Below are 17,600 nucleotides of genomic sequence, written 5' to 3' on the forward strand. Positions count from 1 at the left end.
ACAGCTTTTATTTGTCAATCATACTTCAATAAAGCTGGCGGGGGGGAGGGAGAAGAATGAAGTACTGATACATACTACAACATGGATAAATCTTTAAAACATTACATCAAGTGAAAGAAACCAGACACAAAAGGCTATATATTTTTTTATTCCATTTAAATAAAATATCCAGAAGAGACAAAGCAGACTTGTGGTTGGCAGGGGTTGGGAGTAGGGGAAATGGACAGTGTCTGCTACTGGATACAGGATGTCTTTTTCAGGTGATGAAAACATTCTGGAATTAGATAGTGGTAATGGTTGTACAATCTCATGAATATATCAAAAACTACTAAATTGCATGCTTTTTTTTTTTTTTAACTATGTGCTTTTAAAAGGTGAATTTTATGGTATGTAAATCATATTTCAATTTTTTTTTAAAAAGCATATATGGGCTGGCCAGTTAGCTCAGTTGCTTAGAGCACTGTATTGATAACACCACGGTCTAGGGTTCAGATCCTCATACCAGCCAGCTGCCAAAAAAAAAAAAGCACATATGCTTTAGAAAACCTATAGTTTAATTTTCGACCTGCTTCTCTTCAAAGTCCTGTTTTATTCCTGCCATCATTCAGCCAATCACTAAAGCCAGTGACCACAATCTCCACCCTGTAGTGATCTTTTACTGTTTGTCCAGCATACTTTGTGGCTGCTTCTGAGACCATGCAGCTGGAATAAGGACTGCCCTACTCTTTCGGACTCCTCCCCAGTCATAGTTTATTGGCCCAGGTTAAGCTCCTGGGCCAAACTGGGCCTATCACAGTACTTTACTCTCACGGCCTGGCTGATTCGCCTAAGGACGGGCATGTGACCCAAGTCAGGTCTCCCTGACATCTTTCCCTGGGAAAATAAATCCACTCCCTTTCTGGAGGTAGAGCTGTGAAATGTGAGGGATGCGAGCTGCCAGTTGCCACATTTCTCCCACATGGATGAAGCTGGTTTGAGAGAAGGAAACTGACCCACAGTAGCATTTAGACCTCTTGTGCCAGTTCACTCCTGTCTTAAAGTGAGCCTGTCAATAGGTTCGTCTTTTTGCTTAAGTTAATGCCAGCTGGATATCTATCATTTGCAAACAAAACTCCTGACCAGTACACTCCCTGAACCCAGTGAGTCAGCCCTACTGAAACCTCCCCCAACCTTCTGCTGCAACAGCCTTCTCCCCTTTCCTTCCTTGTCTCATATCTCTGCTCCTTTAACCACTGGAAGTTAACTCCTTTCTCAAGGTCTGCTTCTAAAGCAATAAAAACACCTAGCGTTGTCATAGTATGTACTATGTCCCAGGCACTAATCTAAACATTCACTAAAGCTTCAGAACACCCCTGTAAAATAATCTAAAATTTGGACAGGGGGAAAAGGAGGCTAAGAAACATGGCTAAGAAACTTGCCCAAGGCCACAGAGCTAGTAAACACAGTCAGCATTTTTCACATTCTATTGCAGCCATCTGTTGATGTGTTTCTCTTCTTCACTGGACCAAGAACCTCTCAAGGGAAAGACCTTCCCCCCACCCCCATCTTTTTCTACATCTCCAGCATCTAGCACAGAGCCAGGTGTGTAGCAGATGCTCAAGAGACAGGGGTTTTGAAAAGTGCCCAAACTCCACTACCCAAACATACTGGGTGCTCTTCTTGACTCTGTGCCTTTTCTCAAACAGGAGCCCTGAAACACCTTTTACAAATTTCCCTCCTCACCCACTACGCACACGCAAAAATTCACACAAATGACAATAATTCCTGATCCCTGATCTGGAAGCCAAAAATAAAGAAATCTGTGGGGCAAGGCAGATGTGAGACAACATATGAGCACCCTACTATCTAGAAAACATGCATGAATAAATGCTCTTTGGCCAAGAGGTTGGTTACGTACTTAGTTTACTTTGAGAAGCTTTTGTTTCCCACGGAACACCTGCCTTCTTCCCTGTAACCTCCACTGACACTCAATTCTCAAACTGCCATGACATCCTGACTTCCATTTGATTGTCAGTATTCACGTTGCCTAAATTCTGACCTCAACCTCTGCATCTTCCACTTTCCTTTCTATTTGGTTCTGCTGGCATTAGAGTTTCCCAGAGGCATCATTCCTTTGAGCCATGAAGTTTGCACAGGCTTTCAACAGCAGACTTCAGCCAGTCTTTGTCCTGAACTCCTGACCTAAAACTGCATCCCAGTTCATCTTTACACTGCACTTGAACTTTTGTTTCCTAATCTGTGTCCCCCTCTCGATTAGGGCACCATTCGGCACCAGTTTCCTGGACCAGAAAACCAGTCCTCCCTACCACACCAAAACTAGTCATCTTTACATTTTCTAATCTTTCTTCTCGTAGGCAACAACTCCAACCTAAACCAGGCTAACCTTTCCACCTTACCTCTTTCCCTCACAGTCTCTCCCCATCCCAAGCACCGATCCCATTCCCCTGCTCAAAAACCCTCTAAGGCTGGCTACTGCCCAAAGAATAAAAGCTAACCTCCACATCACAGCATTCAAAGCAGTATTCAGTCTCCTCCTGACCTGTCTACCCACCTCGTCTCTCACTAATCCCCACCTCTAGACTCCCAAAACCCACTCCCAAAGCATGACCCAACTTAACCCTCCTCTAGCAGGCACGGGTCTTTCCTATCTTGGCGGCTTTGCTCAAGCTGCTCCCTTGGTCATGGTGTCTTCCCCACCCACCACCTGAATATCTCCTCAAACTTCAAGGACCTGGTGAAAACCCAACCTCTGCCACCTTAGCTGATATGCAGACATATATCCCAATAGTGGGGCTGACCAACAGGAATCAAACACTTCCTTCTTGGTACTACCAAAGTAAAACTCAATTTTCACTTCATATTTTAAGGTCAATGTAATGGTCAATTTTTTTTTTTTTTTAAATTTCCAGTAACAAACCAAATTAAAGAGCATTAACAAAAGGGAATTTATTACCTTGTGTAACCAGGAAGTTGTGCTAGCTTCAGGCACAGCTGGCACCGTTGGATCCAGACTTCAAATGACCTTTCCCCTCCTCTTCTCCTAGCTCTACTTCCCTCTCTGGCTTCATTCTTAAGCAGGCACTCTCCACACTGCAAGAAACAACCACTCACAATCCAATACAGATTCTTTCCCCCAGCATCCATCTAGGAAATGTCAGGAAAATTGATTGGCTCTTCTAGGGTCCCATGTCCACCAAGGACAATATTTTGGCCAGTGAAAGACACTGATGAAACACCAGAAGGCAAGATGAGGAGAGAAGCAAGGATATTTCTCCCCCCAGCCCTACCCCTCCTCTCTGCTTCAGACAGTGTCCCCAGTGCAGCTGCTTCCTCTCCAGGGCACCCTTCCTCTGAGGTCCCAGCTCTTGCTGAGCAGCCCTGCCACAGTTCTAGTTCCCACAGAAGCTCCTGGGTTCTAACACAACCTCCTCCAATGACCCTGCAGCCCTGAGTGTGACAGCAGCTTCCTGGGTTACCTTACCATCCCCTGCTTGGCTTCTCATTTTCCATCACCTTTATAACTAACTCCCTGTGTTACAGTCTCTTTTGAAATACCTTTGGTGGTTTTTATTCCTTGTTTAGGCCACAGCTGATACAGAAATTGACAAAGAATAGGCAAAAACATAGAAAGAAAATGTGGAGAGTACAATATCAAGGAATAATAATCACTTCACATTTAATAAAGGCTCACCACGTATCAGGCACTACTCTACATAGGAACTCACTGGATCTTCATATCAACCCTGTAATGTGGGTACTTCTGTTATCTTCTTTTCACAGATGAGGAAACTGAGGCTCAGAGAAGTTGAATAATTTGCTGTTACCAAGACTGTAAGTGGTGGAGCTGAGGTTCAAATGCAGATAAGCCAGCTCCAGAGTGCACACTCTAAAACAGGAAGCCACGGGGAAGCAATTCAAGCAGGAGGGTACTCAACAGGATCAAGTGCTACCTACCATGAGGGCATGTAAGCTAAGGACTGTGGAGCATCTACTGGATTTAGCAATAAGGAAGTCACAGGAGACCTTGAATAGCAATGTCAGAAACCAGCCAGCAGGAGGTTGAGGGATAAGCCAGAGGTCCGAGACTAGAGACAAGAGCTGCAAACCTTTCCTTTCAAAAAGTTTGTGAAGAGGAGTCACAAAACAGGGCATGAGGTGAAGGAGAAGAGAGCATCACGGCAGAGTTTTCCTTACTTTTGCTCTAAGAATGACAGCAACTTGAGCGGGTTAAAATATTGACGAGAATGAACCAGTTGAGAAGGAGTCTAAAGACACAATTGTAAGACAGGACGATCAGAGTAGGGTCTTCGAGAGGCTAGAGGGGGTGGGCTCTACCCAGGATCAGCCTTACAATCTATACTACTGGGAACAGGGGGCAAGAAAGAAAAGATGGCTATGGATTCAGATCATTCTGTAATCTGGTCAAAGGAAATTCTTTTCTGTTGGCTTCTATATTCTCTAAGGTGGAAGGTGAGGCCATCGGCAGAACGAGAAGGTGGAGTAGGGAGGCGGAGGGAGTAAGGAGCAGAGAAAAGCTTCAAATCAGCCACTGTGCAGAATGGAGGCCAAGTGTGGAAAGAAAGGAGTGCCCAGCACCACCGAGGCTCCAGCTGCAGGTATAACCTGTGAATTTATACGGGCAGCAGTGCTCACGGTGCCTCCACACTTTGGGTATAGGCGAAAGATATGAACGAATGGAATGATCCAGGCTGGGTATAAAAAGAGAGCAGGGGAACTGAGTAAAAGATAGTGACAGGAGCAATTGATAAGATGGGCCATGGAATCTAAAGGAGATAGGGGAAAACAAGAGGTCAGAGAACAGTTATTACTGACTCAGAGACTAGAAAGACACACAAGAGAAGATTATATCTGTGGAGAAAAGGGAACTCTTGCACACTTGGTGGGAATGTAGATTGGCACAGCCGATTATGGAAAACAATATGGAGGTTTCTAAAGAAATTAAAAATAGAACTACCATATGACCTAGCAATTCCTCTTCTAGGCATATACCCAAAGGAAATAAAATCACTTCATAAAGATATCTGCACTCCCATGTTCACTGCAGCTCTATTCACAATAGCCATGATATGGAAACAACCTAGGTGTCGACAGACAGATGAATGGATAAAGAAACTTATTCATCCTGAAAAAAAAGAATGACATCTTGCCATTTGCCGCAAAGTGCATGAGCCTGGAGGACATTATGCTAAGTGAAATAAGCCAGAAACAGAAAGAAAAATATTGCATGATGTCACTTATATCTGGAATCTGAAAAAAAGAAATCAAAAATACAAAGATAGAGAACAAAACAGTGGTTACCAGGGGCAGGGAAGTGGGAAGGAAACAGGGAAATGTAGGTCAGAGGATAGAAAGTAGCAGACACATGGATGAACAAGTCTAGAGATCTAAAGTAAAACATGAGGACTGTAGGTAATACAGTTGTACTGTATTTGGGATTCGTGCTAAATGAGTATATTTTAGCTGCTCTTGCCACAGAAACAAAAAAGATCAGGTAACTATGTGAGATGATGGATATGTTCATTCGCTTCACTACAGTAAACTTTTTACTATCTATATGTATTCTGTAACATTATGTTGTATGCCTTAAATATACACAATATATGTTTTTTTAAAGATGATATCTAATGGCATTATTTCAGAGCTGGAGTAGTTCCAGGCATTACAATGCAAGGGTGTGGCCGTGGGAGAGGACGGATGAAATGTAAAAAAGGTGACTGGTGATTAAGGTCAAGAAACTGGGAGATCCCTGTACCGGCCAGCTGCCAAAAAACAACAAAGGCTGGCGGTTAGCTCAGCTGGTTAGATAGAGCACAGCCTTGTAACACCAAGGTCACGGGTTCAGATCCCCATACTGACCAGCTGCCAAAAATATTAAAAATAAAAAAACTAAAACAAAAAAAAAAGAAACTGATAGTTTTGGAGACTTGGTCAGATCAGCCATGTGGATGGTTAGGTCTCCTGACATGAGGACACGATTTGAGAAGACAGTAAATTGGGGTCTCAGTATTTTAATGAAGAAGAGTGACAAGCAGTGAATTTAGAAAATGGCAGGGAAGAAAAAGGAAGTGGAAGGTGTGTAGTGGACATTTGTTACTTCTGCTTGTCCAACATTCATTCCTCCTGGTCACAGCATCTTAATTTTGGTTTGGAAACCACCTCCTTCCTTCCCAGGCACAGAGGAGGCTTCCAAAATACTAGTAATATTCTATGTCTGAATCTTGGGGTAGGAACATAAGTGGAACAAATGTCTGGACAGATACATTTTAGTCTTTAAACTATACATACACATTTTTATATATCTCATGTATATATTTCACAATTTTTATTTTAAGAATCCCTCCTCATTCCAGAGGTAAACACCTGATCCAGGTCTGGGCAATCGGAGTCACAAAGACTGGTTTAGGCGCCTGACCCAATTTAGGCCAATGAGATACCAGGCCAGGGCTTTCCCTGGAATTATGAGGAAAGAGGTGCTCTCTTTCTGCTGGAGCTGTAAACCTTGTTAATAGAACATATCCCTTCATTAGCTTGAGAATAAAGTCAGCACAGAAGAGAGCAGAGCCAAGAGATGGAAATGGAAAGATTCCCAACATCATTTGAATTCCTTGTTCCAGCCATTTCTGAAGCCAAAATACCTGGGCCTTCTCAACAACGTGAGCCAACAGATTTTCTTCTTTTTCCTCTGGCCAATTTGTGTTCAGTTTATGTCCTTTTATCTGTAAGGAATCCTAACTAATTCAGTGGAATAGTCAAACAGGGTATTCTCAGTTCAACAACCTGTATGTCCTTTTCAACACATAAATCAAATCATTCACTGCTCCTGCTCAAGACCCTGTAAAATCCCCATGGCACTCAAAGTAAAGGCTGAAGTCGTCGATGTGGCCTGCCATGCCCAACACAATCTGACACCTCCCTTCTCTGCCCTCAGCCTATGATTCGCCTTTGCTCACTCTGCCCCAGCCACTCTGGCCTCCAGGCTCTTCCCTGACACACGGCACGTGCCTTCGGGCCTCTGCTTCAGCTGTTCCCTCCAGCTGGACACTCTTGTGCAGACATCCACCAGCTAACTCCCTCACCTCCTTCAAGTCTGCTCAAATCTCATGTTCCCAACAAGACCTACCTGAATCCACTTCCCCAAGGCCAGTGGTCCTGAACCTCCCCCACTGACCCCCCGCTCTACTTTTTCTTCCTTCCATAGCCTTTATCACATAATATAGTATGTACTCACTAAAATATACCCAATGAGGGCAGGGGTCTTGGGTGGTTTACTCATCTTGAGTTCCTAGAACAGTGCTTGGCTCATAGTAGGCCATCAAAGATGAGTATTTGCTGAAGGAACAAAAAGAATGACACCAGCCTCAAAGAGCAGAGCTTGGCTTGTAAAAGGCAAGGGAGACTGGAGAGAGAGGACACTGACCCCCACCTCCAAAGCCCCTGATATAAATGGAGCATAGGAGGAAAAGACACCTCCATTTTGGAGACTTCAGGGGAAGTCTAAGTTACCTAAGGGGGCAAAAAGTAGATGAAGAATTCAGTGAAGAGGTTAAGGATATGGGAAGAAGTGTTAACCACAGAATTGGGCTTGAAAATGGTTAGGTATTAAGTTCGGGAGGCACACAGAAGTTGGAGGCTGAATCAAGGACAAGTAGTCCGGAGCAATTTGCAGATGAAAATTAAAAAGAGGAGCGATAGGCCAAATGATTTATTTACATTTTAGGTGGAGATAAGACGAAAGATATAGTGATATAAGGCCTGGTGTGTTTAGCTGGTATCAAAAGAATTAGTCCCAGCAACCACTGATAGACAAAAGGATTTCTCCCATCCCACTATGATTTGAGTGACTAGAGGAGTTGGTGGATAAAGCATGCATCACATTTGGTCTTTTCTACCTGATCACCACAGAGGCCACTTAGAGGTGTTGGGTGAACCTAGACGCAAGGCTATCCTATTGGTGGCACCATGCTGGGCCCACAGAAAACAATTTCCCTCTGCATAATAACCCTACACTATAAGTGGCTCATCAAACCTTCATTCCCCTTGCCGTGAGACCCAGTCATCCAGGACATAACCCCAATGTCCAACAAGGCAAGATAAGTGGCTTCTTTTCAAAGACAGACCTTAGCACTCAACTTTCTTACCTGATTTCCAGCAACCCCCATGCTGCCTAGTCAAGAGAAAGTCAGGCAAAGGGAAGGCTTCCTTCCACTGGTTCTGACTCACCTCTGTGGCTTGCTAGTTTCTCCAGAAATTCCTCCAGAGTTAGGAGAACATATGTGCATGCCAAGATTCAAGGAAAATGTTACTCCCAGTCAGAAAGAAACTGCAGTGCTTAGCCTCTAAGGAAAAGTGGCTTAGTATAAATCAGGCCCTTGAGAATAGTGCCATTTACATGCTCCCCATAGCTGTTAGGAGACTTATTAAACATTCATTCAATAATTAATAATTATGGCTTCAAGACTGTCTCTCTCACAAAACTGACCCTGTAAAGGAAGCCATCAGTAATTAGACTTGGGTGTGACTTCCTGCCCACTAACCAGATCTTGGTAGTAAGGGCATTTGTCCTCCAAGTAGTTATTAGTAAAATGCCCATACTTCTGAGTGAGGTATCGTCCAAGAGCAGATCATTAAGCAAAAATTTTAAATAGCTATCTGTGGTAGCCAGCCTCCAAGATGGTCCCAGTGATGCCCACCTCCCTATTATTCACACCCTGGTACTCATACCGTCTTCCCACATTGTACCAGTGTCAGTCTGTGTGACCAGTAGAATACGGCCGAGGCATGTCACTTCTGAGATTAGGTTATACAAGACTAGCTGGAGTCTTGGGCTCTTTTGCTCTGGGATCAACCAGTTGCCATGTCGAACAGCTTGATGGAGAGTAACTAAGGCCTGCCAACAGCCACGTGAGTGAGTTTGGAAGTGGATCCTCCCCCAATCCAGCCTTCAGATGACTGCAACCCAAGCCAACAGCCTGACTGCAACCTCATGAGTCAGAACCAAGGTAAGCTGCTCCCAGATTTTTGACTCACAGACACTATTTTCAAGTGCTAAATTCTTGGTTGATTTGTAACACAGCAACAGATAATTAATTCACTATCCTACACAGAACTGAGAAGGAACTCAGAAGGTTTAACCTCAGTTTCTATCCTACATTCAAGACCAATTTCTCTGTCCATAAAAAAGCAACATTTTATTCAGTCATTCACTGAGTGACTTTTTGAATGTCAAACACTAGCAAGGTATTTCCAAGTGACATAAGCCTTCATACACTCTATAATCTTCTATAAAATAATCACAAAGAGCCACACACACACACACATCTTGAGCTGCTCGATCCATTGGTTTCATTCGCTTTTTAAGTTTTCTTTCCCTAATGCTTTACCCCCACCCCCACTTTCACAAAGCCTCTCTGAAAAGTACATCAAGTCCCACTCCCTAGCTATTTTATTTTATTTTATTGCGGCTGGCCCGTAGGGGGATCTGCCTAGGTATTTTGAGCACTCAGTGCCCTTCTGACCATAAGGCCAGCAAATTAGACTTTCTCATATTCATTTTTACTGTACCACATGCCCTCCTAAATAAGGGCGGGAAGAAAGTTAGGGCCCCTGATTCCATTACTATTGGGACAAGGAGGAATTCATTTAGAATTTTATAAGGTGAAAATGCTGATCACAATTGCTGAGAATAATTCTAATTTCTGCAACTAGTGACTAAGTGGCAACAGGAGCGCTGACACAATCACTGCTCAAGACCGGTCACAGCTGAAATCGTAATGGGGGGGCGCGGGGATGCCGCCCCTCACCCTCACCAGACTCAGCTGTCTCTCAAAGCAGCAGGAGGGTTGTGCTGCTCTAAGAAAATCAAGAACCTCCCTCTGCACAAAGAAGGTCAAAGGGCGAGCTTTCTTTCCATCAACCGCAAAACCAGGCTGTGCCAAACCTAAACAGTGCGGTAGGCTGTCGGAGGTGAATGGAGCCCCAGAGAGAAAACCACAGCGAGACTCTACTCTCGCCGCTGGCTGGGGTCTGAGTCAGGTGACTCCTCGGGGCAAACAGCAAATCTAAACAAAGATCGCCCCCCACATGACTAACTGGGGTTAAGACAACGACTCTCTCATTAAGACCAAGGCTGCCCGGTCCTACCACGGAAAGCCATTAACTTGCTTCTTTGCAGTCTCAGGAAACTGGAGGAGCTACAAGTTATTCAGCAGCTCGGCCTTCAGGGATGCACCTGGAGGAACCTGAGATCCCATCCCGAGACACAGGCACTGAGCATTGTACACAAGCCTCTGGCCCCAACACGCAGGCGGGACCCCTCCCCACCAGCTGTCACCGACGCTCGCGACCAGTCACAGCCAGGGAAGCCCGTCCCCTCCGGCTGCTCCCCTGCGGCTGCGACCCCGCGGGGGCGGCGAAGAGACGACGCTTTTTCTGAGGGCTCTGGGGACGAGGTCACGCCCGTACCCCCCGAAGGCACCAGGGTGGGCGCGGCCCCGTGCCTAGGGTGGCTTCCGATCCATCATCCCCTCCGGGAGTGAAATAAGCCTCCCAGTCTCCAGCCCCATGCGCCCCACCTTGTCACCGAAGCTTCGGGCCATCAGCAGGTCCGGGCTGGGCGTGCTGTCGCCTCCCACGGCCTCCTCGCTGCTGGAGCCGGCCAACGGGTGCGGCATGTCGCGCAGGGAGTGGGGCCCCGTGGACGGCAGGGCCTTGGGGGGCCCGCCCGCCATGGCGCGCACCGCTCGGGACGCGACGCCGCCGCTTCCTCCTGCTGCCAGCCGCGGCGGGCTCCCGGAGCGTCCCGGGCCAAGGCCCCGCTCGGTCTGAGGCCCTGCACCGGCAAGGGCTGGGAGCTGCCGCCACCAGCCGGCTCGTCTCTGCTTGAGCTGAAGCTGGGCTGGGATGGGCCGGGCCGCTCCGCGCCGCGCGCGCCCGAGCCCGAACCAGCCGCGGGTTCGCTGGCACCTCGGCCCGGCGCCCAGCCCGCCCCGCCACGCCGCCCACCCGCTCGCGGCCCCGCCCCCGCGGCGCCACGGCCGCCAGGGAGGGGGCGGGAGCAGCGAGGGGAGGGGGAGGGGCAGGGGGAAGGGAGGCGGGGGGGTAAGGGAGGCCGGCAGAGGGGCAGGGGGGGAGCGGGCATCTCCGCCCGCCCGCAGCCCGGCAGGAAGTGCGCCCTCAGCCCTGGGCGGCTGTCCTCCGAGTGTCCAGCCTCGTCTCAGGGGGCCCGGCCCCCGGAGCAAATGTTTAACGGAAATCCGAAGTGGAAAAAGACGTTGGGGGATCTTGTTCCATTCCACGCGCATTTACTGATGCGCCCACGGGCAGCCACCCTTGGGGCTGGGGGCTTTGGGGACCCGCAAGTGAGTCGGGGTTTCCTGGCCCCTGAGGCACGCGAAGAAATAACACAAAATAGAAGGAATTACGACGCAGCTCAGAAGCAGAGCTTAAAGGATTATGAGGCTCAGAGGAGCTAGAGGACGTCGGGTGAGGAACCTCGAAGGGAACTCAAGGAGGCGGTGTGAGGTTTCTGAAGTTCCCACTGAGATCCCCAGGCCATCTTGCCGGGTCTGTGTAAGGTTAAACCTCACAAGAGAGAGCATCAGTGAGAGGGCGCTACAGACGAGTTATGTCTTCAAACACACACCTTGACCAAAAGAGCCTTTTGAAAGAACCGTGAGGTTCGGGTTGTTCACGCGTTTGGGCTTCCGTTCCAGGCCTTTGGCTGAGCGGGATTCTCAGCTTTATTTTCTGGAGTGGTGCAGGTAGTCGAGGAGTTACTTCCAGCTCTTTGGTTTGTAAGTTCACCTCCTTTTTCCACTTCACCTCCTTTTTCCACCCTACCTGTCTCTGACACTTCTGTTTCTAAGGCCAAGTCATTAGAGAGTCATCAATACCACCAGCAAAGTAATAGGTAGGGTAGCTCCTTGTGAGGGAGCACATTTTTCCCTATCCATTCCCAGACTCCTTAGGTTTGTCCAATTTTACCTGCTGAAAGGTGGTGACAAATCTTGAAGTTGGGATTCACTAAGGTCTCTACCACACTGTTTTCTCTAGAAACGAGTGGAGGAGGAGAATGCAGTGAGTTGAAGCCAACCCAAAATGTCAATCAGAGGCTCACCGAGCTTGGAAGACCTTTTATTTTCCCTGGTGTAATTCATAGGGTTGGACCCTTAGTCCTCAAGTTATCTTTTATCTCCCCCATTTGGGCCTGCCTTGGTTAGGGAAAACAACTTTAATGCTGCTTCTATCTCACAGGAATGCCAAGGTCTGGTCCTCTTGGAGTTGGGTAAAATTATTAATACTTTTATATTCAAGAGCTGCTTATAACTACTGCAAACCCTATTATCTGTTCTTCTGAATTAGCATTAAATATAAATTAGCACAAATATAACTAGAAAGTGTTCTACAGGTGTATAACACAGGTTTTTCTTATTGAATGGTGTTATTTGTTTTAAAAACCAGGCCACCTTAACATAATGGAGATATTATTTTAAGACTCCACACAGCTTTCTCTTTAGGACACCGGGGAAAACTGCAAGAATTCCTGTTTAGCACCTGCAAGTGGGTGATCATAAGCAAGTTAACTCACCTCAGCAAACCTGTTTCCTAACCTAAAACTGGGAGGATGGAGAGCGGGTAATAATACTGACCTTAATAGGTGGTTCTGAGAATTATATGGCATTCTCTAGAGATCATGTTTCTAGCAAAATGCCAGTGTGGAATAGGTGCTACCTAAATGTTAATTCCCTTCCTTTCTCTCTCTGTCAGGTTTTCTCTACTATTCTTATGAAATAATCACAGGGTTTTCATAATTAAATATACTGCACACCAAACTCCTACATTTGTTTAGTTTCAGTCAGAGTACTACTCCCACCAAAAAAAAAAAAAAGAACCAGAGTTCCTAAAAGGCAGTAAGAAACACTTTGTGTATTTATTTTCCAATTTCCTGGTTGGTCAGTGGCATCTGGCCACAATGATCCGGTGGGTAGTCATCAAAACTAAAGAAAGTGAACTTCCATGGAAAATATTTTGGTAGAAAGTTTCCACCACTCAAATTTAGCCTAGGTCTGCCTGTTCATATTCACCATTTCCTGTTGTATGTATTTCAGTGTTCCTTGTGGTGGGAAATCGCTTCTGAAATAACATAAGTGTCCCAGAGCATGTGACTATGCTTCTACTAAAACTTTCAAAAGCAACATGGTGGAGAGGAAAAAACGTGCAAAGTTTCTGTATCAGAGCAGAAAGCTGTGGTGGTGGTTGAAATTTATAGGCGGAAGGTTGGATTTCTAGGGATGAGTTCTGAGGAAGACACTGGATGTATGTGACAACGGGAAGGTCTCCAATGCCACCAGAACCCAAGAACACGGCATGGGGGCCTTCCCCATCCCTAGGGAATCTTAGGCACTTAGGCTGGCACCTTTCAGGAGACAGAGCCTTGGGCCCCAGAATTCAGCAAGTTTGCTGAACTGGAATCCTGTAAACCTCACTAGCACTCCTGTCGGGGCTGTATGTGAGTACCCAGAGCTCAGAAACAAAGCAGTCTCAACGAAGCATTCTCTCATTCTCTCCCCTGGTACAGCGTGTGCTTAGGCCTTCTCCATGTTTGTGTTCGCTGCTTATCCTCTTTTGGTTTTTGATACAATCATAGCTTTATTCTATACGGCATCCCAAACCCCGCCTCAAAATAACACCACCACTTCTGAAGTGGACAACTTGTGAGGACAAAGGAGGTTTTCAGACAGCATTCAGAGGGACATGTAGCAAGCCATACAGGGCTGTCTCAAACAAGGGGGGCAACTGAGAAGGCATGATCCCCAACAGAGACAAAATTGTATGGACAATTGAATTCAGCCAGTGCTGTCCCAGGAAGAAGCAAGGTCCACTTGAGGCAGGATCTGAAGAGTTTTGCAACAAGAAATTAGAACTTGCCCCAGGACCAGCAGAGGGACTTGTGGGTAAATGATAGGATCATTTTCTCTCTCCATAGCGAAAAGCTCCTGGCGCCTCAAAGCATGAAGACCGTGAGTAATGCAACACAGTCATGGTGTTGGTGCTGTGAATCTCAAACTTTTGGCTGCCTAAGAACCACCTAAGCTTGTTAAAATGAAAATTTCCAGGCCCCACCCAAGAGATTCTGTTTCTGGGGTGTGGCCTGGAATATTTTAAAATTTTTAATTTAATTAATTTTTAATTAAAATTAATGTTTAACTTTTAACCTTCTAGGTAATGCTTATGCTGATGCTGATCTATAGACTACATACTTTGAGAAACTGTTTCCATAGCTCCATCCATTTCTCTAAACCATAAATTGACATTCCAAACCTTCTTTTGTAAATAGCATTTGTAAGTGCTTACTTTGGAGAAATTTCCTGTTTGCTGAAAAGTTACTTAAAAGGCAGATTTCTATCACAAAATTCTATTACAGGGTCCTTTTGCCCCTAAACTTGTATGGTTATTTTTATTGAGCATCTACTAGGTGCTTTAAATTTAGGAGAAGAGCTCAGATGAACTAATCTATTGATAGATTCCTTTCATAACTCTGGCTGTGAAGTGCATCACAGTGGAGTGGATATTTTCCAGAGCCCTAAACACTTCTTCCACCTGCACTACAGGCTCCTAGTAGCTGAACCTCATCTGGCCATAGAAATGCAATTTTCTGCCATCACAGAAGGATATCTGCTACCTGGCTTTCTTCACAGGTAGGCTCTGGTGTGTGGGGGCATGGGCATGGCTGGGGTAGCTACCCATTGGAGAGGGTGGGCTGGAGAAGATGTTGAGCTGACAAGTACTGGAAGCCTTGGCATTGAGCCATATTAGTGGTGAGTCTTTGGATAGGATGGAAAACCTATTTATTGGCTGCCTGCCCCCATGATAGTGTTTGGTTCATCACTAGGAATGATTCTTAAAAGGCATCTAGAAGATGAACATTCACACATCATATAACCTAGCAGTTCCACTCCCAGAACACAACAGAAATGCATACATATATTCACCAAAAGATGGATCTAAGAATCTCCACAGCAGTGCTCTTGTACTTCTAATAGCCAAAACTCAAAACAACTCACATGACCATCAACGGTGGAATGCATATATATGAGAGGTCTTCAAAAAGTTCATGGAAAGATTCGTATTATCTTTTAATTCTATTTTTCTACAAACTTTTTGATGTACCCTTGTAAATGTGATATATTCACACAATGGAATATTATATAGCAGTGAGAATGAAGGAAAAACAGGGTAAATGAATCCCCAAAATATAAAGGTGAATATAAAAAGCCAGATACAGAATATCTACTGTATGAGTCCACTTCTATAAAGTTCCAAAACAGGGCCGGCCCATGGCTCACTCGGGAGAGTGCGGTGCTGATAACACCAAGGCCCCGGGTTCGGATCCCTAAAAAAAAAAATATATATATATATATATATATATATATATATATATATATATATATATATATATATATATAAAGTTCCAAAACAGGCAAAACTAATGTATAATGCTTGATATGGGTTAAATGTTTATCCCCTCCAAAGCTAATGTGGAAGCTTGAGTCCCAATGTGGCAGTGTTAAAAGGTGGGGCCTTTAAGAGGTGATTTGATCATAATGAGTATGCTCTCATGAAAGGATTGACCCATTCATGGAGTAATGGGTTAATGGTTTAATGGATTATCATGGGTATGGACTGGTGGCTTTACAAGGAGAGCAAGTGAGCCTGTTAAAAAGTGCTCTTGCCACTCTCTCCATGTGATGGCCTTCATCACCACGGGACTCTAGAGAGTTCCCACCAAGAAGAAGGCCCTCACCAGATGTGCCTGCTGGACCTTGGACTTCCCAGCCTCCAAACTGTAACAAACAAATTTTGTTTTCTTAAAAATTACCCAGTTTCAGATATTCAGTTATAAGTAACAGAAGACTGACTAATATAGTGCTAAAAGTCAGAATAGTTTTACTTTGGAGCTAGCTGGTTAGCTCAGTTGGTTAGTGTGTGATGCTGATAATACCAGCGTCCAGGGTTTGGTCCCTATACTGGCCGACTGCCAAAAAAAAAAATAGCATTACCTGTGTAGGGAGTTTCTGGAGTACCGATAATATTGTTTCTTGATCTTGAACTGGTTCTTTGTAAAAAATCATCAAGCAGTACATTTATGATTTGTGAGACTTTATGTTGTACTTCAATAAAAAGGTTACAAAAAAAAGGGCATCTGGTCTGCAATCCTCACTTCACAAATGAGGAAGCTGAGTCCCAGAGATAGTAAGTTACTTGCTCCACGTAAACCAGCTAGTGCTCCCTTCCACTTGGATACGTGTTTATGCACCCATGGTTTTGGGGAATGCTAGTTTAGATAAAGCCAAAAGGTAAGGAGCAAGAAATGAGCAAAAAGACAGAGAGGTGTCTGCCACTGTTAGTTGCCTACCAAATAGTCATTTACCACTGCTTCACTGTGTCATTGCTTGTCACCCTGACTTACTTTTCTCCCTTCCTTTCAAATGCAGTCATGTGTGGACTGAGGCCTGGAGCTGCTACAGCCTTCTTGTGGCCATGAGTGGAGACATTCCTCATACTCTGAGGATAGCCAAATGGATAAATGGCAAGAGCCTGTGTCTTTTATGGCATCATTGAGCCACTGCACCTAACTTCTTAAGTAAAAAATAAACATCCCTATGGTCTCAGGTAGTTTCATGAGGATTCCTGTAACTTGCAGCTGAACTCATCTTTTCGGATTCAGAAGACAGGAGTACAGGCACTCAGGAGAAAGTCAAAGAAGAGGGGTCATCTGTGGGTTGCAATGTTCACAGCAGAATTAACACCCTTCTGTAATACACATTCTCAAAAGGGGTAATATTGCCCCCAAGGAGATGAAAATTAGCTCTTGGGGTAGTGAGGCAAAGAATAATCTTAGATATTACCATGGTTTGCGGCCCTCCAAAGCTCAGCCCTACTCTACAAAATCTTTTTCATTAGTATTTAATTTTTCTTGTTAGGAAGAACTTAAACCTAATCGACTCTTCCTCTTAGGAGCAGTGATAACGAAAAACAGGTTGAGAAACGCTGCTTTATAAAGATTCAGGAAAAGCTCTAGAACAGAAGAGGAATAGTGTTCCTGGCTTCCTAAGGCAGAGCTCCTGATTCTTCCCAAAGCCTCTGGATTCCTCCAACTCTTCCTGGATCTTTGTACCATGTTCTACCACTGTGGTAGCTCCTGCCAGGCCTCCTTTGCTCAGCCCTTCCTGGGCTTTGTAACCCAGGTGATAAATGATTACTCAGGCCCACAATCAGGTCCTCACTATACAGAGGTAGTGAGACTGTGTACTGCATGAGGCCTGGTCCCTTTGCATAACTTGTGGGCAGCGTAGCAAGATGGTGCTGGGGGAAAGAAAATTATGCTGTGTCCAGATTATAGATCTACACAGGGCTTCCCTCAGACCCTCAGCTACATAAGGTAATTATGTTGAAACTTCAGGATTCTCTGATTGGCAGGTAGGAGGCTTGGTTTGCCCCTTTATTCACATTTAGGGCTTCCTGGGATATGGCAGGCAGAACACCATCACCACTACTCACGAAGGAAATGGGAGACTCAG

At 45.3% G+C, this 17,600-nt stretch overlaps 1 protein-coding gene across 1 annotated transcript in view; it reads right to left on the reverse strand.

Annotated features, from left to right (window-relative positions):
• Positions 1-10,940, reverse strand: part of SNX30 (sorting nexin family member 30) — a 112,301-nt gene extending 101,361 nt beyond the window's left edge. Inside the window, exon 1 of the mRNA XM_063082030.1 lies at positions 10,593-10,940. Within this exon, the coding sequence (XP_062938100.1) occupies positions 10,593-10,748 (156 nt within the window). The 5' untranslated portion in view covers positions 10,749-10,940. The remainder of the gene's footprint in view (positions 1-10,592) is intronic.
• Between the last annotated feature and the right edge of the window lie 6,660 nt (positions 10,941-17,600).

This window comes from Cynocephalus volans, chromosome 17 (assembly GCF_027409185.1).
Source record: "Cynocephalus volans isolate mCynVol1 chromosome 17, mCynVol1.pri, whole genome shotgun sequence".
In the NCBI taxonomy this organism is placed as follows: Eukaryota; Metazoa; Chordata; class Mammalia; order Dermoptera; family Cynocephalidae; genus Cynocephalus; species Cynocephalus volans.